Source organism: Hippopotamus amphibius, chromosome 5, assembly GCF_030028045.1.
Source record: "Hippopotamus amphibius kiboko isolate mHipAmp2 chromosome 5, mHipAmp2.hap2, whole genome shotgun sequence".
Taxonomy (NCBI): domain Eukaryota; kingdom Metazoa; phylum Chordata; class Mammalia; order Artiodactyla; family Hippopotamidae; genus Hippopotamus; species Hippopotamus amphibius.
In genome coordinates, this window is record NC_080190.1 from 80081788 (window position 1) to 80109445 (window position 27658).

The window sequence follows — 27658 nt, forward strand, 5'->3', positions numbered from 1 at the left end:
GTTTCGTACCTATCATCCCCACGTAGAAAAACAAAACAACCTAGGCTTTCAAAACATTTCAGTAACATGAACATGAACATTAAATCCTCATTAAAGAAAAGAAATAAATATAACATTGTAAGATCAATCAATTTTTTCCAGCGTAAGAAAAATTTTAAGCTTTATTTTGGTAAAACATTTCAGATTCCCTCAGATCACAGCATACCAATAAGCAAAATGTACACATAACTGATTTTATGCTACACGTCAAGTCCTGAATTCCCAACTACAGGTAGTATTTTAAACAAAAATAAGTGAGTTTTCAGCACATAAGTGAAATGAAGCTTTAATCAAAAAGAGACAATTCCACAGGGCATCTTTTTTCAACAGTAATTAATTCAAGCAAGCCTGATTTCAAGCTCAAGTGACAGTGTTATGTTCAAAGCAATTAAGAAAAGGTGATCCAACACTTCAGTGGTATAATACAGTATGTGCTATATTTTGGGGCAATCTCTAACTGCGTTCAATTTTCAGACCTTGTTTTGGCATCTAATTAAACAAGAACTAGAGAGAAGAGCTCTGACCCCACTTGGAGGAAATGCAGCGAAATTGCTCTGTCTTGGCACAAAGGCACGTTGCAACATTGATGGTCTTTAATCAACTTCCCACACTAACTGATTCACCAACTGCTTATTTCCTCCACCTACAACTGTGATTAAGGAACACACAACTTTTAACAGAAGAAAATTCTGTATTTCCAGTTTTAAAAAGCAGACAGTTCTATGAACAGGCAACCATTTAAATATCTGAGTATACACACTGAGGTTTTTACAACTTCATGCCGTAAGAGAAGTTTTGATTTCAGAAGTATCATTTCATGGATCCAGCATCAAATATTTACACAATACGTGTTTCATACAATATAATTTTAGAAACTTTAAGTGGCACAAAATAACCATAAAATGTTTATCAAATTCAAGTTACCAGTGATCTTAAAAAATAAAAGGCAGATTATAACTGTTTTTGTTCAACTGAGATATCCAGTTATGGTTATTACCTAGCAAATGCTAAAGTTACATGAAAAAACTTAGTCAAAGAAAATCTTTAACTCTGATCATTTTCAACCTTTTAAATATGCATAGCTAAATATAAAATAAGAGGTTCATCTGGCCTATGAGTAATTAAGTCAAAGAGCTTTACAACCCTAAGCTGCTATTAGAAGCTGTTTTAGGTTTTACATAATTTCCACAGTCTTAATACCACTATTTTCATTCAGATTAAAAAACGACCTTTTGAAGTCACTGGCATCAGAAATGACACTTATGGACAAGAATCACAACTAGAAGGTAGGGGAAAAATGGGTCTTTGCAGTTTCTCTCCAAGTATGAGAAAGGAATCAATATACAATAGGTGCAATACTTCAGAAACCTTCAGAAGCTCAAATTTCTTTAGTTATTTTTGTTTACTAAACAATCTGAAGTAAGCATTACATTCAGTATGAAAAACAAAATAAAAAAAATAAAACAAGAAAAATGCAGCCTGGGGCTTCTCAGGAGGAGTCACCAAAAGGTTTTCCCCTCCTGGCTTTGGGGACATTGTCTCTTTTCTGTTCTCCACTTAGCCACAAAATAACAAAAACAAATCTCTGCTCAAGGCAGTCATCCTTGAGAACACCATGGGGTCTGCATATATTCCCTAATTTCCCATCCACACAGACCCTGAAATCTAAATAAATATTGCAATGAAAACTTTTCTCCCAGCTGCGTGAAGTCTGAGCCACTATGTGGAACCCACACTGAAAGCAGGGGAGCACAGCTGCTGCCAGGTTCCTCAATGTGTCTTGTTATCTTTATTTATTTATTTATTTATTGAGATAAAGACAAAAACTCCAGCTGGAACTTCAGAGAACTCAGAAGTATGAAAAAAAAAATCATAATTCTTAAAACTTTCAAGTAAATGCTCCCAAATCAAGTGTTATCAAGCTGTTATTAGCAGCTAAAAATAATAAACCATTTAGATCACTCTAGAAACGCTTGCTGAACTGTGTTTACGACAGCTTCCTCTTGTGCTCTGTAAGGACAGGCATATTCAAGTCCGCACACCAGCTACATCTGTGAAGATATTCTTTTGACCAAAGTTTACCCTAAAACCAATCTTCTCAACTCCTTTCTTTTCCCCACATTGTTCAAACACATTTTCAAGTGCGGAAGTATATGGAACAGCATGTTTTGTCTGGCACCGTGCCCTTAAAAAAACCTAACATTTTAGTGAACTGGGAGACTTTCACAACCTACTTACACTCTGTATTTACAGATGCTGTTTATCTGAGCTGCACAATCTATACTGGGAGAAAGTGTGTTGTGAGTCAAAGGATAAGCTGAAATGCTAGAGTGTGATGATATATTCATTAGAGAGTTAGCATAATTTAAAAGGAAAGCATATTATATATTTTAATAATTCCAATGTTTTCGTTATATGAGCTTAATTTAACATTTTTTTCTCTTTCTCCTTTTGATTTCGCACTTCTATCTGAGAGGGCATTTTTTATTTTTAAGATGTGTTTGAGACTGTAAAGAATATACTAATGCAACTTAATATAAATATAAATAATATATAAGCAGTATATACGGATACACATAAACAGATGCAGGCATCAGACCACTGACGTTGTGCTTTCGGGATTCACACGAACCAGTCTCGATGCATTTCTCAGGTCCTGGAGTTGCTTGGCGGGTTTCCCCACACCCTCCTCAAACCGCTTCTCCACCACGGGGAGGACTGTTTCATACAGAAAGGATGCATTCTGTCTGATAAAAGCCTTCTTCTCTGGATCTTGCTCACACCGAAGACTGTAATCCACGTGCTGAACAGCAACCAAAATGATTTCCACCAGGCTCTCCAAAAGCACCATGTGCAGCTCCGGGAAATACAGCTTCAGGGCCTCTTCCAAGAAGCCCATGGTCTGTTTGGTGAAAGCAACCACCGTGTAACTCAGGTTAACCCAGCAGTCATCCCCCGTGTACTGCTCAAAGCTGCTCACCCCACAACTCTTCATCTCCTCTTTGAGTTTCCCCAGGGCCTCTGGAGTCATCAAGTTCATCCTCCTCCACATCTCCTCAGAGTTGCGATGCTTAGTGGCTTCAATGATGATTTCTTTGTAGCTGTGCAAGGCCCCTTGGATGTCTTTCACCAGAAGGGCGTGGATGATGAAGGTGAGGTCTAGTCCGATGTCGCCCAGTTGCTGACAGTGCTCCTTCGCCACTTTTACACACTCAGCCGCTGTGGAGAGGCTCTCCTTACTATCGAACACCTGCTTGCTAAAAGCATCCACAAACATGCCCATGGCTGACCTCGCCCAGACCACAAAGGCAGAGTAGCAGCCACTGTCAGTGCCCGCAAAGTCCGTCTCAAATTCCCTGGCAGTCTCCAGAAGGCTGGTAAAGAAGACGTGGCACAGCTTATGAATGTAGAGCAAGGTGGCACCTTCAATGCGAAGCTGCCGTATCGCAGTATGCACAGCTGCTGCCCTGTTTCTCAGAAACAGCTCACAAGCCTTCGTGCACTGGCCAAGCCGGATTAACTGAGAAACCGCCCTGCGAGTAGCCTTGGGACCACCTCTCAGGGACCGATCCGGGGAGAGTTCAAACACTAGCACCTCCGTGAGCTGGCGGACACGCTCATCCACTCTGGCCCTTAGTTCTTTTACAGGAGGTGGGCTGGGCTTATCTTCTAGGTAACGGTTCAGTTTATCCAGCAGGTCAACGGCCCCTTCAAAGTCCCTCTGGGCAATACAGACATCCAGGTCTTCAGGCAATTCCTGGATCCATTCCATTGAGAGGTCCACCTTCTCTTCCTCTACCTCGGGAACAGCTGGTTCGTCGTCGTCTTCATCCTCAAATGGGTTGCTGGCCTTGGAAGTCACTTGGGGTGGCCCTCGAGGGGCCGCTGCCTCCTCCTGTTCCCTGCGTCTTTTTTCACTGAGGGCCCTCTTGGTCTCCTCCAGCACTTCCAGCCACTCTCGTTTGATTTTTGCGTTTTCCGCCTGAAAAATACGGCTCTCGGGAAACATCAGCAGCTTAAACATGTCCTTCATGGGCGGGTTGTCCTTGACGTTGACCACGGCCAAACCATCCAGGGGATAGAGGGCGTTGTAGCGATACATCCCCCGCCGCTGTGGCAGCCAGGTGGCCACCAGCAAACAGTCGTTCATGAGAAAGCCGTGCACCCGCTGCAGCTGGGCCATGTGGTCCGCCTCGTATTCCACCAGGTCCCCGTTGTACACCAGGTACTGTCCCGGCGTCTCCAGCAGGTGCCTGCAGCCTTCCACCTTCTCAAGCAGGGTGGTGAGAGTGCGCTGCTTTCCTTCCTCGCCTGGCCCGGAACTGTCGCGGGAAGGGCCCCCGGGGCTGGGGAAAAAGCCAGCCTGGCCCCGGAGGTGGTCGCGGCCCCCGGCGCCTCCTCCCCCCTCCTCCCTTCCGGAGGCGGCGGCAGCCCCCGCGGCGGCGGCGGCAGCCGGCAGCAGGGTAAGCGGGATGCTCTCCAGGCTGCTCTTCTGCTCCGTCAGCAGGTGGCTGAGCTGATACATCTCGCTCTCCAGGTAGGAGATCTCCCGGGCCGTCTCTATGAACTGCCGGTAGTTCTGGTAGACGTTGCGCTTCAGGTTCTGCGCCGTCTCCTCCGCCAGCGCCTGGATGCGCTGCCGGTGCTCCTGCAGGTCACGGTCCCCGTCCGACTGCTGAGAGAGCTGCTTCACGTACAGCCGCGCCTCGAAGCCGCCCGACTCCAGCTGCCGCCGGAGGCGGCTCGCCCCACTGTCTGACATCGCCATTTCCGTCCGGGACTCACGCAGTCCCTGTCCCTGGTGCCGTCGCCGGTGCCGCCGCTGCCGAGGCCCACCCAGGCCGGGCCAAACTCCTGGGCTGAGGAAGCAGGATGGAAGCGAGACCAGTACGCCTGCGCCGGGGTCTAACGTTCAGACACTGCGCCTGCGCAAGGGGCCGGGCGCAGACGGCACGCCTGCGCAGGAGCGCCAGTGGCCTAGAGAGCATGCGCCGGAGAAGCTATTGCGGAAGCGAATGGAGGGCGGGGTGGGGAGATGTAGGTACCGCGCATGGGCCGAGCGTGACGTTGGTGTTTGACGTTCCTCGCGAACCGAGATGGCGGTAGCGCCAGGTTCCTGAAAACTTCCTTGAGCTCCTCACTAGGAGGTGTCACGCTCAGTTCTTTTTATCATTATTATTTTTATTTTTTGAATTATGACTTCGGCGTTCGGAGCTCAGTTCTCGTTCTCGAGCTAGTTTTCCGCGAGTCTCGCGAGGTGGGCGGGCTGACGCGAGAGCCGGTTATCTCCTAGGAGCTCGACCCGGCCCCGAGAGCCTCCAGGACGCGGTGACTGTCACCCTGGCTGGACCCCGGCAGCCATGGATGAGGACCTGATTTTGGCACTGCGGCTGCAGGAGGAGTGGAACCTGCAGGTCTCGGAGTGCGATCCGGCCCAGGAGCCCCCGTCGCTGGTGGACGCGTCCTGGGAACTGGTGGACCCCACCCCCGACTTGCAGGCGCTGTTTGTGCAGTTCAACGATCGTTTCTTCTGGGGCCAACTGGAGGCGGTGGAGGTGAAGTGGAGCGCGCGCATGACGCTGTGAGTCCCGAGCCCCGCGGGGCACGTGGGGCAGGCGGCCCCTCGGCTCTCTCTCTCCCTTGCCTGCCCTTCTCTCTCCTGCTCAGACAGCTTTGAGAAGGCCCTGCGGCCCAGGCCGCGGCGGTTTGACTTGTAAGGCACAGGGTGAGAGAAAAGGATGCTCCTTTGAATCTCATCTCACTAGAAAACGAGTTAAGGGTTTCCTGATTTGTCTTACGGGAGTGCTTTGTCTTACCCAGGTGGGAGAAACAGCCGGCATCTGCCCCTAAGACTGAATGCCGGGGACACAGCGGAGCCTCCCCGGGAAGGGTGCTGTCCCTGCCGTGCCCGTTAGGGTACCACCGCTTGGCCGTGAGCTCGTGTGTCAGAATGGGGAAGGGGCTGATGTTTCCGTACTTCTGGATCCAGGGGATCTTCAAGGATGCCTCTAAAAGGATCCCTTTCCGACACGCCCAGTTTGAGATATCCCGATTTGAAATAATCTCCTTCTGTATGTGAATAGAGCTAACAAGTTTAAGATGCGGTTGGGTCCTACCGTGCTTGTTTTTGAATTGACACAAAACCATCTAAGAAATGAAGATATGATATGAGGTTGTGTTTCAAGTACCATTCTCCTTCATATAGGCTTCCATTATAATTTTGGACATATGCTAATGGAGATCTTGCCCTTACCACCACAGAGTGATTATGTAGGATGTAGGGAGCAGCAGGAGAGGATTTTCTGCTTGGAGCTGTTACAGCTTGGTCAGGGTCAGGGAAGCCACTACTGTTCACGTGTTTCCCTAACTCGGGTGAAATGCAAATATCTCCCAACAAAGTGGGTATACTCTCAAGAAAGCCATCCATCGTAGAGTTCTTTCAGTCTGAACTGTCCAAGAATGAATAAGGATTTGCTGTTTCATTTCTGTCTACCTTTTGCATGTATTTGGTAAATAACAGTTTTGTGGTGGTTGCTTTCCAGGTGTGCTGGGATATGCAGCTATGAAGGAAGGGGTGGAATGTGTTCCATCCGTCTCAGTGAACCCCTTTTAAAGTTGAGACCAAGAAAGGATCTTGTGGAGGTATTCTTTGCATAACCCTGATTCTTAGCTTGGTAATTTAGAAATGCTTATTATTGATTTAGACTGCTGTAAATTAACCTGTACGTGGGAAAAAAAATCGGTTTTCCCTCACTGCAAACTTTTATTATGAGCCAAATGATTACCTTGTATTCTTACAGTGTGTCAAAGTTAGATGCTTTCAGGCATGTTATTTAATTTGGTCTTTACAACAGTCTTGTTTCTGTTTAGTGTGTGTTATCCTCATTTTTATAAATGAGATAATTAAGATTCATAGGCAAAGTAGTTGGTTTAGAAGCAGAGAAAAACTTAGGATTCAGATCTTTTTATTGAGACACACACATTTTGATTCTCCTCTGTTTAGCCACCATGATGTCCTCCCAGGACATGTAGCTGAGCTGGCAGAACAAACTGGTGTGAGGGCACAACTCATTCCTAGAGCTGGTGGTCACTCCTGCTACCAAATGCAGCAGTAGGAGCTCTCAGACTATGTTTAGTTGAGTCTAATAGTTGCCTGAAAATCCCCAAGATACACCCAGTGTGTGTTGTCTTGCCCCAATTATATCACTTGAAATGTATGCACAAGAGAGCATAGGTAGTAGAGGCTGGGTGGGAAATAAGTTAAAACATGCTTGGAAATATGTTTTTAAGGGTAATAAAAGGTAATGGGTTTTACAACAACGTGAATGTACTTAGGACTACTGAATAAAACGGTTAAGGTGGTAAACTTTATGTTATGTGTTTTTTACCACAACTTTTTAAAAAGTTAATAGCTACTAAATGTAAAAATGATACAACAGATATCAATACTTGATTAATAAAAAAGAAAGGAATAAAGGAACAAAGCCCATATAAAATAAAGAGAAAGGTGGACATAAAAACATCAGTTAATATATTAAATGTAAATGGATTAAACACTCCGGTTAAAGATATGGAATGACATACTAGATTAACAGAGACATGCTTAAAATAAAGACACACATATGCTAAATATAAAAGGACGAGAAAAAGCATACCATCCAAATACTAGACAACAGAAAGCTGTTATGGTTATGTTAGTATTAGTCTAAAGATTTTAAAGAAAGAAGTTTTACTAGAAAAAAGGGAGACATTAATGATAAAATCTATTAAATAAAAACACATAACGACCCTAAAAGTAATGACATAGCTTTAAACAACATGAAGGGTCTATTAGCAGAAACAAATGACAGAAATAATCCACAATTATAGTTGCAGATATTAAGATATTAACACAACTCTGTTGGTAATTCAATGAATAAGCAGGAAAAAAATAGTAAAAATTAAAAGAAAAATTGAACAATATGATTAACCAAGTCAACCTTACGAGGAGCCCTAATTGGAACAGCCCAAATTGAAAACTGCTTAATGAATATTTGTTGCATAAATGATTAAATCAACACCTGAACATTTTTTTTAAGGTAACAGGCAAGAAGAAAATGGGAAATATGTGGTGATGCTTCATGTGAGCAGTGGCTGTTGGCAGAAAGTTACAATGTCAAATCAGGAGCAAGATGGACAGAGGAGGAATAGGGGGACTCTGGCCTATATTTAAAGTAGCTGCCTGAATCATAATGAATAGGACTCAGAAAAGGAAAGGACTTAAAACTGGTTGAGGAGGTCAAGAATAGCTTCATAGATAGGGATTTTATTACTACTAACATCACCACGCCTACCACTCACTCTTTATTGAGCACCTACTGTATGCCAGACTAATCTAGTTATTCTAGTGTTTGCCTTCACCACAGCCCTGCACGATTGGGATGTCTCCATTTTAAGGATGAGGAGGAAGTTGTGACTTGTCCAAGGTCATGTGGATAGTGAATACCAGCTCCTTGGTTTAGGCTCTAGTTTCCCTGTCCCCTCTACCACTTGGCCTCGTCACTTCTGCCGTAGAACTATCACTACTACAAATTAAAACATGGAGGTGAGCCCGACAGGACAGATTGGATTCTGCCATGTAGAGATCGTAGAGGAGACTATCTTGGCAGAAGGATTGGGAATGTTGTGACCAAAAGTGAGGCCGCTAAACTTACGGCATATTTAGGATCGGAAGTAGTTGCTTTCGGCCAGATATAGACCAGTGGTGGGAAATAGAGGTGTTTGGGGACCATGTTGTATAGAGCCTAAATGTGGAAAATGGTAGATATATAAAAATAGAAGTGTTCAGTAGAATGCCATGTACCGTTTTCCAGATGTGTTTAAATTGAACCAGAATTGAACTCAGGAACCTAAATTGTTTCTCCTTTATGAGAATAGTTATCGTTATTTTAGAAATGTTGAGAAACATCGGAAATGTAGAATGGCTTTTGAATTTGAGTCTCAATAGAGTGGTACTTTCTTGAAAAGATAGAGTCAGTAATTTTAAAAGGGATGTTTTCATAATGACCAAGTTAAAATATTTGATTCTCCGGTTTTTCCGTTCAGCGTAATTTTCTAAGACTGAAACTCATTAATGCCAGTCTAGTTCTTCAGATGGAAATTCTCTTTTAACAAATTATGGAGGATTATGGGAAAGGTATGCTTTTGAGGACTTTTATGATTTTCACTTTTTGTATTCATATTTTTTAGAATAAATTTTGAAATAGCAGCCTTAAATGCTTTTGTTAACTTTGCACCTAAAATTGCATCCTTGCTAGGGAACAAGCAGTAGGTTTCGTTGTTTGCTTGTTTCAAAATTTTACATGATTCAAAATCCAAAAACTTCTCTGTACACAGAGAAGTCTTGATCTCCCCCATCCCTGTGTTCTGAACTCTTCATCTACTAAAGCATACTGTGGCTATTAGTGTCTTTTTCTATCCTTGTTCTGCTTTGCCAATATTTATATCTGCTCTTATCTCCTCCCCGCCACATAGCATACTTCTTATACAAAATACTGTACACACCTCTGTACTGTGCCTTTTTCATTAAAACAATACACTCTGTAGCCTCCTCCAAATCATTTCATAGAAATATTTTTCATTCCTTTTCACGGCTGCATTGAATTCCATTTTGTGGCTGTTCTTTCGAGAAGGCCCCTGTTGTGAAACACTGTTTTCACTCTTGCTTTTGTAAGCAGTGCCACAGTGAAAATACCTCAGGCATGTGGCCTTTCATTTCAGTCTAGGTATTGCTGAGTCCAAGGATAAATGCAGTCGTACCTTTGGTAGATGTTACCAAATTCTCCTCCACAGGGCTTGTACCATTTTGCACTCCTACCAGTGATACATCTGAATGCTTATTTTCCCTTAGCTTAATAATGGTCTTAATAGCTTAAACTTTAGGAGTTTTACCAGTCTTGACAAGCAGGAAGTGGTATACTGATGTATTACTTTGCATTTCTGTTTTTATAAAGGAAGTTGAGCATTTTTTGCATATGTTTGTGGATCATTTATGTTTCATTTTCGGGGACCTGTCCGTGACACATGCCTGTTTTAAAATTGGATTGTTGGTCATTTCCCTGTTGATTTTTAGGAGTTCTTTATATTTTGGGAACTAATAGCCTGTGGGATAGTTGCCTATATATTTTTCTGAGTGTTTTTTTGCTTTACTTATAACATATTTTCCCCATACAGAATTTAAAATTTTTCATGTAGTTGAACTTATCAGTCTTTTCTACTGGATTTTGATTGATAATTTAAAAAGGCTTTCTTGGAACAGAGAGTTCTTAACCTGGGATCTTCAGAGCTTTGAAAATCATATGCAGAGTTTTGTGAACGTGTGCTTACATAATTTTTCTAGAAAGATGGTTCGTGACTTTTTTCAGTATCTGAAAGGAGCTTGTGATCCAAAGAAGGTTAAGACCCCAGGTAGAGTAAGAAAATGCATTTTTATTTTCAAAAGCACCAAAACAAATTCATTTGATTCTTTTCTGTTTCAGACGCTCTTGCATGAAATGATACATGCCTATCTGTTTGTCACTAATAATGATAAAGATCGGGAAGGGCACGGTCCAGAGTTTTGTAAACATATGCATCGCATCAATCGCCTGACGGGAGCCAATATAACGGTATGTAAAGCCACACACGTGTGATATTTAGCAGTTATATATTCAGTATTTCCTGGGACTTAATTAAAAATATAGGACTGGGTAGAAACAAATACTGCGTTTGAGGATTTTCCACAGCAAGTGAGAGGCCGGGAGGAGCTGACTGGCTTGTCTAGGACCACGTAGTAGAAGGGCAGCCACACCAGGGGTACCCCTGAGCCTCTGACCACAACTCCAGCAGCATGTTGTACAGAGTTAGCGCAGGCCTGAGCACCTCTCTTCTGGACTGTTACAGTCGTCTCCTAATTTCATTTCCTCATTAGAGTCTCCTCCTTCAATCTGCCCTACATTCTGCTACCATTCTGTATGTCATTCCCTTCATCAGAAGTCTTTGATTCAAATTGCTGCATAATATTGCAGGAGGTGGCAAAGTCTGGGGTCAAAAAAACAGGAAGAGGCAGGTTGCTTGCGTCCAGATGCAGGCACCACTGATTCACTGTGGGATCACTTAACTCTTCTACGCTTCAGTTTACTCACATGTTAAAAGAGGATAATAACACTACCTACCTATTGGATCCTTGTGAGGAGTAGCGATACACGCAGAACATTTTAGCACAGTTTGAGTATTAGTTACATATTAGTTGTTTTTGTTATTATTGATTCATTTTATCAGATAACCTTGCTGCTCCGTTTTTCTTACCTTCCACAACCCACCGCTTATGTCTTATGTTTCTCACTGGCCTTTTCACCTCTATGCCTTTCCTCATATATCTTTTCCCTAAAGTACGCCTCTTCTATTTTCTGTCAAAATGACCTTCATCTTCACAGTGGGATATAACTTCTCCCTCCTTTGAACCTCATCAGCAGATATTTAACCTTTTGCAATATTTTATTCTACTTTCATAGCACTCACAGGGTGGCTCTTATCTATCTTTATATACATCTGCATAGGATGTATAATGTAGTGCCTCTACACGCACTTAGCAAATATTGAATTCAGTTGAACCAAAGAGAAATATTAGTTCTTACAAAGATTAAATGCCTTGGTGCGTTTAGATATTTCCTTCCTTTAATAGGCGGTAAAGACCAGTGTGATGTAAAGTGAAAAGTGCTCACATCCCAAGTATTATTTTCTAGCTGTCAGTTTAATTTTCTAGAAAACTCACGTAAACACTGGACAGGGTTCCTTCAACATCAGGAAAGTGGCTTGCACTAACACAATCACATAAAATCCAGATTAGCAAAAGAATTTATAGAGTTACTAGTATAAAAGACTTAGTTTCTTCATTAGAATTTACACTTTAAGCAAAATCCTAGTATCCTTCCTGTTCTTCAGTTAGAAGAGGATATGTCCTTTTATCTTAGATGTCTGTGTGTTTTTATTTAGGAGGTTTTATCGAGTGGACACCCCTTGCTTTTACAGGTAACAATCTGTTACAGCAGACTCCACAGGGCATCCACATTGAGAACAATTTTAGTTTAGTGACTATATTGGTAAAAAGTTACATCCCCAGGCTATAGGAATTACAGAAGTTGGAAGCAAAACAGATCCAATTCCCTGTCCTTTTTTGCCATTGAATTATTAAGCGAGGTGTTCTCAACATAAGAAAGAAAGCAGGGTCTTACAAACCTCCTTGCTCCCCAGACTTCTGTCCTCCAGTCTCTTCTGCACCTACTATAATCTGCATTGTTTGCGTGCTTGCCAAATAATAGAATTTGTTTGCTTATAACGGGGAGAGAGTGATTGTAAAACTATCTATAGAGTTATAGAAAGCTTAGTATTCTTTCCCACAAGGGGACTTTATTAAAGAGTTAAATGCCTTGGTTTAAAAAAAAAACTCATATGCTGTCGCTCCTTATCTTGTATAAATAGTAGTGGTCCACTGAGGACAGAAGGAAAAGATACTCAGAGTCGTCAGGAGTATCAGGTTTAAAATGGTGCCCTGCCATCTTCAGTGCTGCCAGGGTGGGAGGGCTAACCTTCCCTCCTGTCTCCTACTTAGGTTCAAAGTAAGATTTCATCTAGAGGGTGAAACAAAGGGATCCTGTTTGAGGACTGAAAAGCACGTTTACAGAGAATTTTATTTGACTCAATGAAGCTTTTCATTCACTCAGTTGGCAAACACTTAGCACCTTCCCTGTGCCAAGCTGGTAATAGCCACTAGGGATACAAGGGTGAGAACATTCAAATCTTGGAGAGCTTTTCACCTATAAACAGATAAAATGATACCCCAGAAGGCTCACGAGGAAGAAGTGAGCAGAGGTGGGCGCATGTGGAGAGCGGGTTTGACAGGCTGCACGAAACCAGGTGCTTGTGTTCAGATCCAGAATTCATAGGAAATAGTCCTTCAGAACCCTTTGTTGTGGTTACTTATAGGGGAAAATTTCAACTTAGTAGTGGAACAATTCTTTAGTATGGCATTATATAAAGTCTTGTCCTTATCCTAGATTTTCATCATTTAGAAATTGGGTTTCTAAAACTTTTAGCATTTATAGAAACTTTTTGGTTTTTTATTTTTAATTTTTTTGTCTCTAGTCTCACATTTTTCTATCTTTACACAGTTTATGAAGCACTAAATTAACTGCTGCTGTTTCCCATTAAAATGAACCTTTGAAGAGACGTTAAATATAGTTACTATCTTTCCCCAAATGTAACTTCAGAAAGCTCTGGGAAACTGGAAAGTTAAGAAAAGGGGGTGGGGGCTGCTTAGATAGTGCTTATATATTTTCTTAAAATTGTTAAGCTGCCTACTTAATGCTAGCACTTTGTCTCAACCAGGTGTACCATACTTTCCACGACGAGGTGGATGAGTACCGCCAACACTGGTGGCGCTGCACTGGGCCGTGTCAGCACAGAAAGCCCTATTACGGCTACGTCAAACGCGCCACCAACAGGGCACCCTCTGCTCACGACTACTGGTGGGCCGAGCACCAGAAAACCTGTGGAGGCACTTACGTAAAAATCAAGGAGCCAGAGAACTACTCAAAAAGAGGCAAAGGAAAGGCAAAACTCGGAAAGCAGTCAGGATCAGAAGCAGAGAATAAAGGTAACTCTGGTTCTCTGCTTCCAGTTTTCCCACGACTGTGGCTGTAATGTAAAGACAGTACTGTCCTTCAGAGAACTGGCGTTAGATAAGCTTAAGGATTGTTTCTAGTGTAGACATTTTCAAGTGTGGACTTAAGACAAAAAAATCCCATTGTCCGTGAAATGGTGGTAGAAAAATATACTTTGCTCTGTATAGATGTGAGTAAAAGTAGAAATAGTTTCCACTGCTAGAATTTGAGGGTAAAGTCCCTTTCCCTATCCTGACTCACTGGGTCATTAGGAAACAGAAGGCAAAGATTGTCAAAATAAAAACAGTAATTCAGATAACAATGCCCGGAATGTAAGTCCTAGCTACACCCCTTCCTATCAGTTGGAGTCTGTCCAAGTGACTTCTGTTGATGTATGTATTTTCACTGGGAGAAGAATGGGAAAAGGATGTGACATGTATATGCTAGTACTTCATCTTCAAGATTTATCCCTTTCCTATGCAGTTCAGAGTTACTGCGTTTGGAAGGGGTAACCAGGTTACTGCAGTTAACACTTTTTCCCTTGGGAAGTTGTTGAGTTGATGTGATAAGGACTCATGGACATCAGCTATATTTCTCAAATCTGAAATGTTCAGTAAGTTGAGAAGCTATAAAAGAATTTATGTGGAGAGATTATACCCTCCATTTTGTGAGTTGGGAAGATAATGCAGTAGCAGGTTTTTCCCTTCTGGAATGAAACTTAAGAATACTAAAAGCAGTTTTCAAGGTCAGCGTAACTTTGCTGTTGATGTTTACGTGATAGAACTGCGTATCTAAATGTGAGAGGGTGTTTTTGTCTTTTATGTTGTCTCAGTGTCATAGCTTTGTGACTGCTATCCTAAGTCAGAGCAAAATAGTGTTTCTTCATTTGGGAAAGCTATCCGTTAGCTTAGTATTTGTTACGGTATTAATTTTGAGTCAAGGAAAAATCTTATTTGCTTCTTTTGCAGATAAACCGAGCAGAGGGGAGGCACAGCTGTTAATCCCTTTTAGTGGGAAAGGGTATGTTCTAGGAGAGACAAGCAACTCGCTCTTGTCTGGGAGATGGATCACGTCACGTGCTGTTGTTAATAAAACCCAGGATCTTTTCAGTCAAGACCATTCAGCAAGTGCCCTAACACCTAATTCTAAAACTCAGGTGAAATTTGAACAGAATGGTTCAAGTAAAAAAACTTCCCTAGTCTCCCCTATTCTCAGTTCCAGTCACCAAAATGTTTTAAGCAACTACTTCCCGAGAGTATCAGTCGCCAACCGCAAAGCTTTCCGAAGTGTGAGTGGGTCTCCGACGAAAAGCCTCACAGTTGGTGACAGCACTGAAAACTCAGTCTCTTCTAGTTCTCAAAGGAGAGTTACATCTAAGATATCCCTAAAAGATTCTTTAAACGCCATGGAATCAACATCTGTGACCACCCCCCAGGATGCAGGTGGGCCTGAAGATAAATTCCCAAGTAAACGACCCAGGCTAGAAGACAAGACTGTTTTTGACAACTTTTTTATCAAGAAAGAGCAAACACAGAGCGGTGGTAATGATCCGAAGTGTGGCTCATGCCCTCCAGCTGCAGCGCAGAGTCCCAGTGGCTCATCTAGTCAGAGCAAAATGGTCCACTGTCCTGTCTGTCAGAGTGAAGTTTTGGAGTCTCAGATTAACGAGCACTTGGACTGGTGCCTTGCAGGTGATAGCATCCAAGTCAAAAGCTGAAAAAATCTCTGAAAAATGAATGGGTCTCACATGTCCACCTGTATTAGCTCACTAGCACAGCGTCAGCCACTCAGGAAGTTCTGGTTAAGACTAAGATTTGCAGCTTTTAACCTCGTTCCCCAATACTAAATGTTCTATTTTATATATACATATATGAAATTGTAATTAAAAATATTTTATGTCTAATGGTGTTATAACTCACTCTTGCCTTATGTATACTGTAGCCCCAGAGTTTGTTCTGGTTGCATACACGTATGATTTTTAGATAATTTCGTTCTTTCTTGCTTTTAAAAGTATTTAGACCTGTTAACCTTTTTTTTGGTATATTTTCCTTAAAATATTCAGTGAGGAATCCTGTCAGGTGTATTTGGTTAAATTGAATATTCCTTCATTAGTATTAAAACTCATAGTGTCAGACATATTGACCAAAAATACTGCCTAGTTGTTTTAGGGTACTCAAGGTTTTGGGGTTTGTTTTTTTTTTCAAAATTTTAACAGGAAATACATTTCTTATAAAGATTTTTATTTCTCTGTGTCACTAAAAGGTGGCAGCAGATTTTAGGTTAAAGTACATAAGTATAGTAAAATAAATTCCTTTTGGAATATTGCTAGTGACAAATAGCCACTGTAACTCTGTTGGCCAGAGTTTAGCTGTTTTCTCAGAATTTTAGCAAAATGAGTAGTTAAACCTTGGTGCTAAGTCACTGGTGTATAAAATATAACAAAGTTGCCTAGTTTATGTACAAAGGGAGCATTATCTGGAAACAGGATTATGAACCTTAAGCCAAAGTTGAAACCATTTAGGAATACCATTTGTGTATGTAAAAAAATATATTTCTTTTAAAAAACATTCTTTTCCATGTTACAGCAAAGGGACAAGGATAGTTTGATCAGTTTACTTTTTTGTCTCATGGCTATACCATTAGTGTATTGGCATATTTTCAAGGCCTTAGTTCACAAGTTTTCTTTTTCTAAACTTTGTTGCAACATGACTTTTACATACATAAGGTGCAGCTGGGTTCCCCCTGTGTGACCACTACCCAGATGCAGTTAGAGAGCATCTCAGTTACCCTAGAAGGTGTCCTCATGGGCGCCTCTTCCCAGTCAGCACCCACAACCCCAAAGTAACCACTATTTTCCTCTGTCACCGCAGGTTAGTTTAGCTTGTTTTTCAACTTCATGAAGTAGTACGTTTGTTGCTATGGGTAGCAGACGTTCATTCTTTTCCTTGCTGTGAGGTATTTGAATATGCCTGAGTTTGTTTATTCTAATAGTAGTGGACACTGGAATGCTCTCCAGTGTGGGGCTGGCTGTTAACGAATAAAATAACACTGCTAAGAACATTCTCCCTCACTTCTGTTGAGCCTATTCCCAGGCTGGAATGCAGGGCCACCAGGAGCATTTATGTTTAGCTTTAGTAAATGCTGCCAGTTTACACTCCTACCAGCAGTGTATGAGAGCTTGTTCGGCAGTCTTAACGCTGTTGTCAGCCCTTTTTATTTTAGCCTGTCTGGTTGAGTGTTTACGGTTTGGATGTTTCTTAAGCATGAAGTTAAACAATAGTATCTAATAAATATTTATAGACAAATGACTTAAAATGTGTATTATGTTGAATATGTGCAGTTACATGTTCATAGAGGATCATTTTCTCTAATTCATTTTAACAAATTATGCAGTTAAACATTTTGTGTGTGTGTGCCAAAACTGTACAAGGTTCTGGGGCTGTGAAGTCAATAAGACAGCTCATGTCCTCAAGGAACTTTACAGCCTAGTTGGGGAGTGAGACAAAAGCAGAGTAATTTCAATGTAGGAAGTGCTCTGATGGGTTTCCGCTAGGTGCTGTGGGAACTTAAAAGTTGACAATCAGCGTAGCCCAGAGCTTCAGGGGATGGAGGAGACAAATTCTACATGGAGTTGAGAAGTGTTTTGATGGAGTCGCCGGAGCACCACAGATGGGAGGAAGAAGGGCAGGGTCAGGGATGGAGAGCGAGGATGGGTTCGAGAAATATTTAGATTGTAAAATTGAGTTGGTCAAGTTTTTTTTTTTTTGGCTGCGTTGGGTCTTCGTTGCTGCACGCCAGCTTTTCTCGCTAGTTGCAACGAGTGGGGCCTACACTTCGTTGCCGGGCTTCTCATTGTGGTGGCTTCTCTTGTTGCAGAGCAGGGGCTCTAGGTGCACAGGCTTCAGCAGTTGTGGCACGTGGGCTCAGTAGTTGTGGTGCACGGGCTTAGTTGCTCCGTGGCATGTGGGATCTTCCCAGACCAGGGCTCGAACCCGTATGCCCTGCACTGGCAGACGGATTCTTAACCACTGCACCACCAGGGAAGTCCCAAGAGTTGGTCAGTTTTAAGGGATGATGGGAATATGTTAGCCGGCAGGCAAATTGAGGTTAATTTAAAATTTGGAATTAAGCCTTTACTTCAATCTCTCAGAATTCTGGTACTCCCAAATCTGTCATTTATATTAGAAAAAAGAAATAGTTTTCTGTTCTACTGCTTTAAGTTTTTCCCTTTTAAAGCAAATTTTCTATCCTATGTAACAGCTAGTAATTTGGGGTCAACCTTTAAATGTTATTGCCCTTCATTTTGGAAAGATGGAGTGGGAGAAGGGGAGCAGACTTTATTTCTATAAAAATTTGGTGTTTAGATTTAGAAAGTATAGTACACTTTTATAGTAGACTATAAGTGCATATCCTAACTGAAAATTCTAAGGTGGGTGGGAAAATGGGTCAAAAAACTAGAATATTCCATTGTCCTAAAGCTCCGAGAAATTGTCCCCTCACCCCCCCCACCGACCCTGAAAGCTTATAGGAGTTTTAAGTAGATTAGAATGCCAAAGTGAAACAGGCACAGTATCTTCCTGCAGACTTAGTACACAGCTGGGATCCTGTGCCTGGGGCACATGCAGGATCTCCTCTCATTGGGCTGCCTGGAGAAAAAGCTGAGCTCTTTTTGCAGTTTGTTAATCCTTATTGAGGGCCAGTGGGTTCCTGTTGTCTCGATTTTTTGTCCTTGAGGCTATTGTTGCCTTTTTAGCAATTTGTCATATTTGTTGTTGACTAGTAGCATATCCACCAAATGAAGTGAAACTCTATTGGACAATTATTATTACACGTTAAATTGCCTAAGGAGTTGAAATTAACAGAAAAAGGATGTGATGTGGAAAGAAAGCTCTGGCTTTCTTTTATTTATTTTTCTTTTTCGTTACGTTCCACTAGAGTGTTAGAAGTTATATAATTACATACACATCATTACATATCTTTTGATATGAAAAGTGAAAGACTTGATTTTAAGTGACTAAGGAATCATCTCATTGTAACGGGGAAGAGTCAGATATGACTACATGGTCGGATCTGTTTCTTTTACTTTAACCTTTGCTTCCCGTTGCTTTTGTTCACTAAAAGGATACTGTCTGTACAACAGTGGCCTGCCTCAGGGAACCCTGCCCCTCTGCCTGAATATTAAACCAAAGTGCCTTTGTTCAGGGAAGCATCCTGACCCTGTCCACCTGTGGATGGCTGCAAGAAAGAAGAAATTAACACATCCCCTCCCCGAGGCTGGCCATTCCAGGGGATATTCTCAAAACGTATGGCCTTTTCCCTTTACTTCCTCATCTCCTCCCCCTCTCTGTTCTATAAAAGAAAGTGGCCTCCAAACCCCAGTGAGATGGTTTTTCAGAGACACTAGTCTGCTATCTTCTCCGTCTGCCGGCTTTCCGAATAAAGTTGTCTTCCTTGCCTCAACACCTCATCTCTGATTTATCGGCCTGTCTGTTGGCCTGTCCTGCGGCGAGCAAAATGACCTTGGACTCGGTAACATCATTATTAAAGTTTACAGTGTTGTAGACTAACACAGAAACAAGCTGTAGTTTGCTTGCTTCAGTTCTGGTGCTAAACCTACCAAAAGATTTACTGTTTTGCTTACTGAACACCAGATGGCGCTCTTAGCAGGTTAAATGTCTCTGAAAAACCAAAGGCAAAGCCAAGCCAAGAGGATGAGAAAAACTTCAACCACGGGAAAAATAATTGCTAGTTCTGACTCATAAAGGGGGAAGATAGTCCTGGGAGAGGGGACAAAGCATGGCCAAGAGTGTGTGCTTGTCCAAACAAACGAGGGCTGAGCTACAGGGCACCTTCATCTCCTTAAACTCACTTTCCTTTCACCTTTCACTCTGAACACGAACAAAACAGTCTTATGCAAGAAACCAGTACCCACATATAGCAAAACTCGGTAATCCCCAACAGAAAGTCTTCCAGACAAGGCGGGACCTATATTTTCTACCGTTTTAAAAAATCATAGTACTCTTCCTTTGAATGTCTAGCACTTATTATTCTGCTCTATATCATCGAGGTTAGTCTGAAAGCTTCCTAGGACGAAGTGTCCTTTGCTCTTAGAGGTCTAGTAGAACAAAGAAGAGCTTGTTAAATTCTTGGTGTTAAGTGAATGAAACGGCTAGGCATTTCTCAACTTCAATTGTTACCTGCTTTTGCAAAAACATCTTAATGTAACACCGACTCTTCTCCATATTTCTCTGAAGAATCAAAGTTTGTGTATTTTCAAGATAGGATATACTTAAGACCCAAATCATTTCAGGTTATAAGCATTCCTTGCAAACTAAATATATGAAAATCTGCACCTACATGAAAGAAAACAGAGGACTTTTTTTTTTTTTTGAACAAATGATTCCTCACAGGATTCCTTTATGTATTTGTAAACATTTAAAATAAGTCCATAGGTAAGACACACCCAGACACTGGTCAGTTACATTCTTAACATCAGATATTCAAATAGGATCCCGGAGGGGAGGATGGAGTCTGGCTTCTTATAGCATGCCTGTGAGAGCCACCCATGTTATTTATACTGTTCATTCTCTGCTATAGTTTATCTCACGTAAGCATATCGCAACACATACGTGCGTGTGTCCATTCTGCTTTCTAATCCTTTGTGACTATTTTGTACTTTGGGCTGCTTTCCTACTTTTTTTTCCAATGGCCGTCAATATATATTCAGTTGACTCTATTCTTCCTGGGGTACCTTACAATTTAATCTTAATTTGAGATAATTTTGTCATTTCAATTTCTTTGCTGAGTTACATCAACTCTTGTTTCACAGCTTCCTGAGGAATCTCTTGGTCCACTTTTGTTCTGAGATTCTGAATTTCAGGTGTCAATTTTTATTCCTGCAAAGTCCTGTTTAAGGATATTTCATTCACACTGAATGTTGTTGCAGCTTTCTTCTGCCTTACGACTGAGGGGAGAATTTTCATCGCTGTAATTCTCCTTTTTTTCTTCTTATAGACAGTAGTGATTGTAGGTATTTTCTTCCCTTTCCTGCTCATTTTGAAAGGTATTATGTTCCTTGACTTGCAAAAACAATTGGTGTGATGTAGGCAAGGATGAGGGGTTTCTGATTCAAGAGTGTTTTCTTCTGTTGGAACAGTGAAATACAGTATTTCTCAAAGATGACCCTTTTCTTTGTGAGGTGGGAGGGGTTTGGAGTCTCATCTGATTCTGTAAGTTTATTTTTCTAAGACCCCTGCTTCTTTCATTTTATCATCAAGCCTCCAGGAGACATCTCCCCCTCTCCCAGACACAGTACCTTCCTCAAACAGCCTCCTCAATCTCATGAACTTTCAAACTCCCCCTTGATGCTTCAGTGGCCAGCGCTGTGATGCACTGGTGTGAAGTGTCAGTATTTCCATCACTTGTGGTGGGGTCCCTGTCTTTTCCATGTACTGCCACCACTAGGCCCCACTGCCCTTGTCCCTTTACCATATAGTTTCCACCTCACTCTCTGCCTTCACAGGAATTCTGAGGCCGGCTCTAGTTTCAGATGCTTATTTCTCTGTTTCCACATAAACTGAACTTTTTTCTGCGTCTTACAGTTACGCTGCAGGTACAGGTTATAGGTGACTTTGTTGGGAAGATAATGAAAGAGATTCAGATTTAGGCAGCAACTAATATTCCTTGGAAAACCAGAAGCTCAAGTACTCCCCCCTTAAATATGAAACACAAGCAAGAATTATCAGACCTGGGAGGAAAACTTCTAACCTGACAGACAAAAAACAAATAGAAAAAAATGTTCAATACTATCTGTTAGAATAGTTTTTATATATTTTAAAAATTTAGAGAAAAAGAGAGCTCTTGAAAATTAAAAATGTGATAGCAGACATGAAACCCTTGCTGGCAGAACTGGAAAAGAGATGTCTCCAAATTTAAAGGGCAAAGACACAGAGACAGCAGACCACAGCAACAGGCTCAAACCTGAGATGCACTGTCTGGATGACAGGAACTCAGAAAGAGCAGGGAGGGTGGAGGGGAGAAGTAATAATTTAAGAAAATGTCCCCAAATGTAGGGCATGAATTTACAGTTTGCATGCCTAGCACACTGGCTGAGAACAGGCACACCGTAAAACTATGGAGCCCTGGGGACACAATTATTCTGTGAGCTTGCACAGAGGAAAAGCAGGTTACATGTAAAGAATCAGAAATGGCTTCAGGTGTCTCAGCAACCACACTGCAGCTTACAACCTAGGCGATGCCTTCAAAATTCTGAAGGATAAACATTTCTCAGCTGGATTTCTAAAATTAGGCAAGTTACCAACTAAATGTGAGAGTTAAAAAAAAAAAGACATCAGCCTCAGAAAATTGACCTCCCACATACTCTTTCACGGACAGTACTGAAGGACACACTCCACCAGATTAAGGAAGTAAACCAAGACAGAGAAAGACATGGGACCCAGGGAACGAGAGTACAATATGGAAGGAGGTCTAGGGAAGACAGCTGTGCACCGGGCAGAAAGGGCAAACTCCCCAAGTTCCCGCAGATTAGAAGCCACAGGAGAAAACGAAATATCTAGCAAGACAATAAGAAAAAAGTAAACTGTGGGAAAGTCATTATGATTTATTCTATGTCTCACCTTTAAATAGCATAAATAGTGTAAGCTTTTTTGTTTTTTTGGCCACACTGTGCAGCATGTGGAATCTTAGCTCCCCGACCAGGGACTGAATCCTTCCCCCCTGCAGTGGAAGTGCAGAGTCCTAACCACTGTACCACCAGGGAAGTCCCAAATAGTCTTAACTATTAACATGATCTAAGTTACAATGTAGTTATATAAGGAGATCAGGGAGATGTTGCAGGACAGTGGAGGAGGGCTAGAGAGACACCTGTATTTTTACCTCCCACGGGGGGGGGGGGGGGGGGGAGGAGTTAGGAGATAATGTCTAACACTGAAGAATCAAGAATATAGTGATGCAATGGCATTATTTAGAACTAATCGGGCATATACCCAAAGAATCACTTAAAAGAGTCAAAATCTTTTCTCAGGGGAAGAATACAAGGGGCTATTTTCCTCAACAATCCTTACTGAACAAGGTGACTTAGCTACAGGTGCATTTATAACTTTGACTTAAAAAACTGTAAAGGTATTTTATGGAAGACCATAGAAATATAACGATTTTGGCAGAAAAAGGCCTAATCTCAATGAAAGAAAGACCTCATCCAGTAACTCCCTATCCAATAACCTCTGTAACACCTGTTCAGAGTTCAAAAATTATCCATTCGATAAGAAGAGCTTCAGCTGCCTGCAGCTGTGTAGGCTCTCCGTCTTATGAACCGGTTTATATTGAAGTGTTTTCTACTTGTGAAACTCTTCCCAGCTCATGAGGCCACGCCCTTTATACATATCACTGGTCCAATGGTATGTCCTTGAGCACCGCCATATTTCAGGTGAAATTTACTTGCTGGTGAACATGAAAAGTCTCTGCCTTAAAATCAGGAGCACAATCTGGAGAATGTATTCCTGACATTAAGATGTCTAAAAAGCTGTTCTTGAAGCAGTGGGGACTGGGTATTTCTAAAAATCCATGTATAATTATATCATTAAATATATGGTATAAACACATATAATCTGTCATCCACAACCAAGATATAGGTCTCATTCTTGGACGCTGTGCATCTTGGGAATAACCTGTGTGTCATTTAGGTTGCACACAACTCTAAGACTGGAGCTACTGCACTTTTCAGATGAAAAGGGCTCTGAAGGTCACGCAGTTAAATGGCTGAGCCAGAACTGAACAGATCTGTCAACCCTGTCTGTGCTCTTTTTACCACATCACCGCATTTGATCAGTCTTCATCCCTAACTCATCTGCCCTCTCCTTGAATCCACCCAGCTGTATTTTGGTACAATTTTCCAAATGCCCTAAGGTAGGCTGGAATATAACAAAAACACCACACCAAAAAATATTTTAAATACGAGATAAATGAACATGTATATTGACCTAATATCGTAAGAGCTCTCTAGTTCAGTCCCCGACCACACAAATTACACTTTCTTGCATACACACGTAGGACCCCTGGGGATGATTAGAGATAAAACCTAATGGCCCTTCCTTTCGCAGCAGAGGGGTGACACAGATATGCTCAATAGTGTATTCGAGTCATTTTTAAGATCCTATTAAAAGGGCAAGAATCCAAACGTTGAGAATCCAAACACAGAGCTTGTGGATCCTGTGGACAGTCCAGCTACTCCCAGGATGTTGTGACAACTGTCCCATGTTTACTGTTCTCTCTCTCTCCCGTTATCATTTATAAAAAGCAATACCAAATGCTCTGGACTAAACCAGAGATGTGTGATAGAAAAGCACATTATCTGATGGAAGTGCCAATTAAGAAAGTCAGTATATGATAAAGGATTAAAAAACAACAAAAGACAGGTGGAAATAAGCATAATTTTTCAAGAACATTTATACATCTTTTTAATTAGATTAGCTTTACAAGCGTCTTGAGAGCTTTTTCATAATGAAACACCGCTTTTCAAATTACATGACTTTATCTGTATATAAATCCTGAAATTCTTTGCCTGCTGTTGATAAAGGTCTGTGTTTTACAGCTGGTTAATATTTTGAATAGAAACAGCATTAGAAGCTTTATCTTTAACCAGGATTAAACACATGTAGGCCACAAATAGTTTTAAATCTTGTTTTATATAGAGTCCTGCTTGGTGACAAGTTAACGGTCCCACTACCATGAAATGAACAGATTTTAAATGGATATTAAGGAAATGGCTATCCTGATTTCTCAATCCTTTCACAACAATCTCCAAGAAATTATATAAACTTGTCCAAAAAAACCCAAAATTTAAAACTTGTCCAGTGAGCAAAAACCACAGATAGTAGAATCTGACACTTTGCACAACCGCAGAGATACACTTTTGAGTGACACAGGGGCTCCCAGATTTAAAGGCTGTTGTACACCTTGACAAGCAAACCTCCCATCAACATCATACAATGTCTACTAGACCTAAAAATAATAGCGCTTTTGAGTTATGGCCTAAGGCAGCGCACTGCACTGCAGACCAGGTGGCAAAGACAACTTGAGCTGGGGAGAGGGGGGGTGCGGAGGGGGCGGTGCAGAGGCACTTAATGTTGAGATGTTACATTGTATTATCTGGAATTAGGAGAGGAGGTGGAAGAGAACTGCAGGTGGGTGAGGAAACACAACCATCAACTATAACCATCTCCTGCAAGTTCTCCCAAGTGAGATCACAACACTGAATATTTAATCCCACCCACCCTAAGTCCACACTGTCAGTTCACTAAACAATTTTTTTTTCATGTTTTACATGAACAATAGCAATCTTTTAATAAAAATTACTGAGCTTTCCATAGAAAAGGTCTCTAATTGAATACAAACTATACAGATGCTAGAACTGTCATAGGTTGAAATATACAGAAATATTTCTGTACACTCACATTATTTTGGCAAAGAAGATCAAGGACAGAGACAGAAAACTGAAGTGGGCAAGGTCTTACACCCATAATTCATGCAAAATACAGATACCACCCTCGGGGCTTTGCTAAAGAGCCCAGGAAACTGTCAACTAAGACATCCATCCTAATTCAGGTGTTAAAATAACAGAAGGCTGGGAGGCCTTGTGTGATTCTGTAGTATTCCCTCTTTTTTTCTGAAAAGTAAGAAAGAAAACTCACAGAACATCAAAGTATCTGTTTTTTTGCTTCGTGTTTTGTTTTTTTAAGCTAAACATCCATCTTTCAGTACTGACGAAGAGCATGGTGTCTGGGGAACGCGTCAGCAGTGGGCTGAGGAGTCACTAACGTAAAGTCCAAAGCAACAGCGTTCAGTCTGGATGCGCAGTCTCCCCTTGACGCCACCCGACAGGAACCAGGTTCTGACCTGCTGACCAGATGCGCACAGGGGCAGGAAGAAAACACAACCGCAAAATTGAAAGTACAATCGACTTGAAGGGAAGCAAAAGGAAAAGTCTTAGGAAAGGGGACAGTATTTTCTACACCTGTAGGATATACCTGAAAGCATGAGAAAGCCCTTTATCTTGGGAACTTGATACGGAGGATAACCTCAAGTTCATTCAGTGCCAGTCACTTTAGTTGTTTTTTTAATGTAACTTAAAAGATAAAACCTTTTCACTGTGTACTTTTTCCTTATAAAACGTGAACTAAGAGTTACTGGTAGTCAGCGGTGACGGTTTTACTGTTACGTTTCACTGTTAACAACGTCAGAGAAACAGCAGCAGCGATCGTTAAGCGTTCAGATTAGTGTAAGACAGGGCTACAAAACAAGCTGGTTTTTCAGCTGGTGATTAAAGTGCTCCTTTTCTTATTTTAAGTAAAAAGAAAATTAAAGTAATCATTAGTCACTGGCAACAATCATTATAAGAGGCCTTTTAGGGCAAAATTTAATAGTACGAAGAGGTTTACAAAAATAGATTGATGCTATTTTGGGGCATAATACTGTAAGTTTTTTCTCAATTCAGTTTTGATGAATTGTACCCGATCATACAAAAATTACTTCAAATTCAAACTTGACTATATAAAAAAGGGAGAGATGAAATGAACTCAGCTAAGATGACAGATCTGGCAAAATATAAGAATGAAAAAATTCTACCTAGGGCACTTATGTCCAGATGTAAATACCACTTTCAGTTGATAACTTATATTCCTCCCATCACAGGTTTGGAGTCAATCATGCAGTACAAAGCCACACAGTCAAAATCTTCGTTTTGATGCAACACAAAAAAGTTGTTTCTGTTTCCTTAAATTGCCAACCGGTCGTCTGTTTTCTTTATCCCATTTATTTGTATTCACAAGTTAACAAATAGCATCAATAATTACTGTAGGTGAAGTGGGGTATTGCTGGATCAAAGGCTCTATAAGACGTCTTTACTGATTGAATCAGAAGGTTTATTGAGTTCAACCCTCACACCTTTTTCACCTGCAAGTTTAAAAAAAAAAAAAATCATTCATTCATCAAGCACCAGTGAGCTTCTGTTACTGCTTCCCACTGAGTCCCTAACAGTACGCGCTGCCTTTCAACTCTGCAAACACACATCATCTGAAAATGATCACACTCGCGCTTCCAAAAGTTACCCTCAGGACTGTATTACAAAGAATGCATAGACTCTGAACTGGTAAACCTTCAAAGGGAAAAACCATTCTCTACACAGAGATAATGATTTTTGTCTCCTTTTATTTGAAAAGCAAATTGAATTGCTATAAAATAGCAGTGTGTTCAGCATCACAGAAACCACACCACTGGCTTCTGTCACAAATAATGACTTTAAAAATACATAGAAAATGCGTAAACATTCAATTTTTATAGTTTTATAAAAGGTATTACCAAGGGCTCATGAAAATACAGCTAGTTAAATCAGTAATGTGAATTTGAGCAGGTTTGTGGACATAGAAGGTAGGGAAAAGACAGGTCAGTGGTCCAGTCCATCTGATGGAAACCTCAGACCCAACTGCTCCAGGAGATAAGCCGTAAGTGGGGGAGACCTGTGGACACCGCTGGCAGCATGGACTCTACATGCCTGTCTGATTTACTGACTTCAGCATTTCAATTCATCTCCTTTGTACTAATTCTCTTCATGTCCACATTTAACATGGAAGACCTGGAGTATTCTTCGGAGCATGGACATCTAAAAAGGAAAGGGTACTACCTTTCCTCTACGGGGAGAATGAGAGGAAGCCAGCCTGTGACTGAAAAGGATAATCACAGAAAACCTCAGCTTGTACTCCAATGATTTTCCCAGGCTTCTTTGTCTCAAATTTTCCTAATCTTTGGGCAATTCTGATGGTTAAGATAACAAGGAAGATGACTTAAAAGCAATCCTCTTTTAAACAGGGAAATTAAGAATTTGATGAAAACAAGAAGGAAGTCTTCTGGCTCATGGAAAGCACTGC

General features: G+C 41.4%; 3 protein-coding genes across 5 annotated transcripts in view; 1 reads left to right on the forward strand and 2 right to left on the reverse strand.

Moving 5' to 3' along the window:
* Positions 1-286: 286 nt before the first annotated feature.
* EXOC8 (exocyst complex component 8) lies at positions 287-5137 on the reverse strand. The gene has a single exon (XM_057735498.1). The coding sequence runs from the start codon at positions 4805-4807 to the stop codon at positions 2633-2635; it is 2175 nt and encodes a 724-aa protein (XP_057591481.1). The 5' UTR covers positions 4808-5137; the 3' UTR covers positions 287-2632.
* On the forward strand, positions 5067-17017 carry SPRTN (SprT-like N-terminal domain). 2 transcript variants are annotated; one of them, XM_057735500.1, is made up of 6 exons: positions 5316-5620; positions 6582-6681; positions 8593-8733; positions 10557-10685; positions 13444-13711; positions 14687-17017. In XM_057735500.1, exons 1-6 carry the CDS (start codon positions 5400-5402, stop codon positions 15433-15435), a joined length of 1608 nt encoding a protein of 535 aa, XP_057591483.1. In that variant the 5' UTR covers positions 5316-5399; the 3' UTR covers positions 15436-17017. The 2 variants fall into 2 exon arrangements, with proteins under 2 accessions (XP_057591482.1, XP_057591483.1); XM_057735499.1 differs by lacking the exon at positions 8593-8733 and having other exon boundaries at positions 5067-5620.
* Positions 17018-24148: 7131 nt separating this feature from the next.
* Positions 24149-27658, reverse strand: part of EGLN1 (egl-9 family hypoxia inducible factor 1) — a 57526-nt gene continuing 54016 nt past the window's right edge. For both annotated transcript variants that reach the window (XM_057735502.1, XM_057735501.1), the window contains one exon: positions 24149-26687. In XM_057735502.1, the coding sequence (XP_057591485.1) occupies positions 26623-26687 (65 nt within the window). In that variant the 3' untranslated portion in view covers positions 24149-26622. The remainder of the gene's footprint in view (positions 26688-27658) is intronic.

Bases quoted from the DNA above. Each gene is read 5' to 3' on its own strand.
- EXOC8 (XM_057735498.1), bottom strand. From the start codon at position 4,807: ATGGCGATGTCAGACAGTGGGGCGAGCCGCCTCCGGCGGCAGCTGGAG.
- SPRTN (XM_057735500.1), top strand. From the start codon at position 5,400: ATGGATGAGGACCTGATTTTGGCACTGCGGCTGCAGGAGGAGTGGAAC. The intron at 8,734-10,556 runs GCATATTTAGGA...TTTCTGTTTCAG, and splicing joins GTGAGGCCGCTAAACTTACG to ACGCTCTTGCATGAAATGAT. The intron at 10,686-13,443 runs GTATGTAAAGCC...TGTCTCAACCAG, and splicing joins TGACGGGAGCCAATATAACG to GTGTACCATACTTTCCACGA.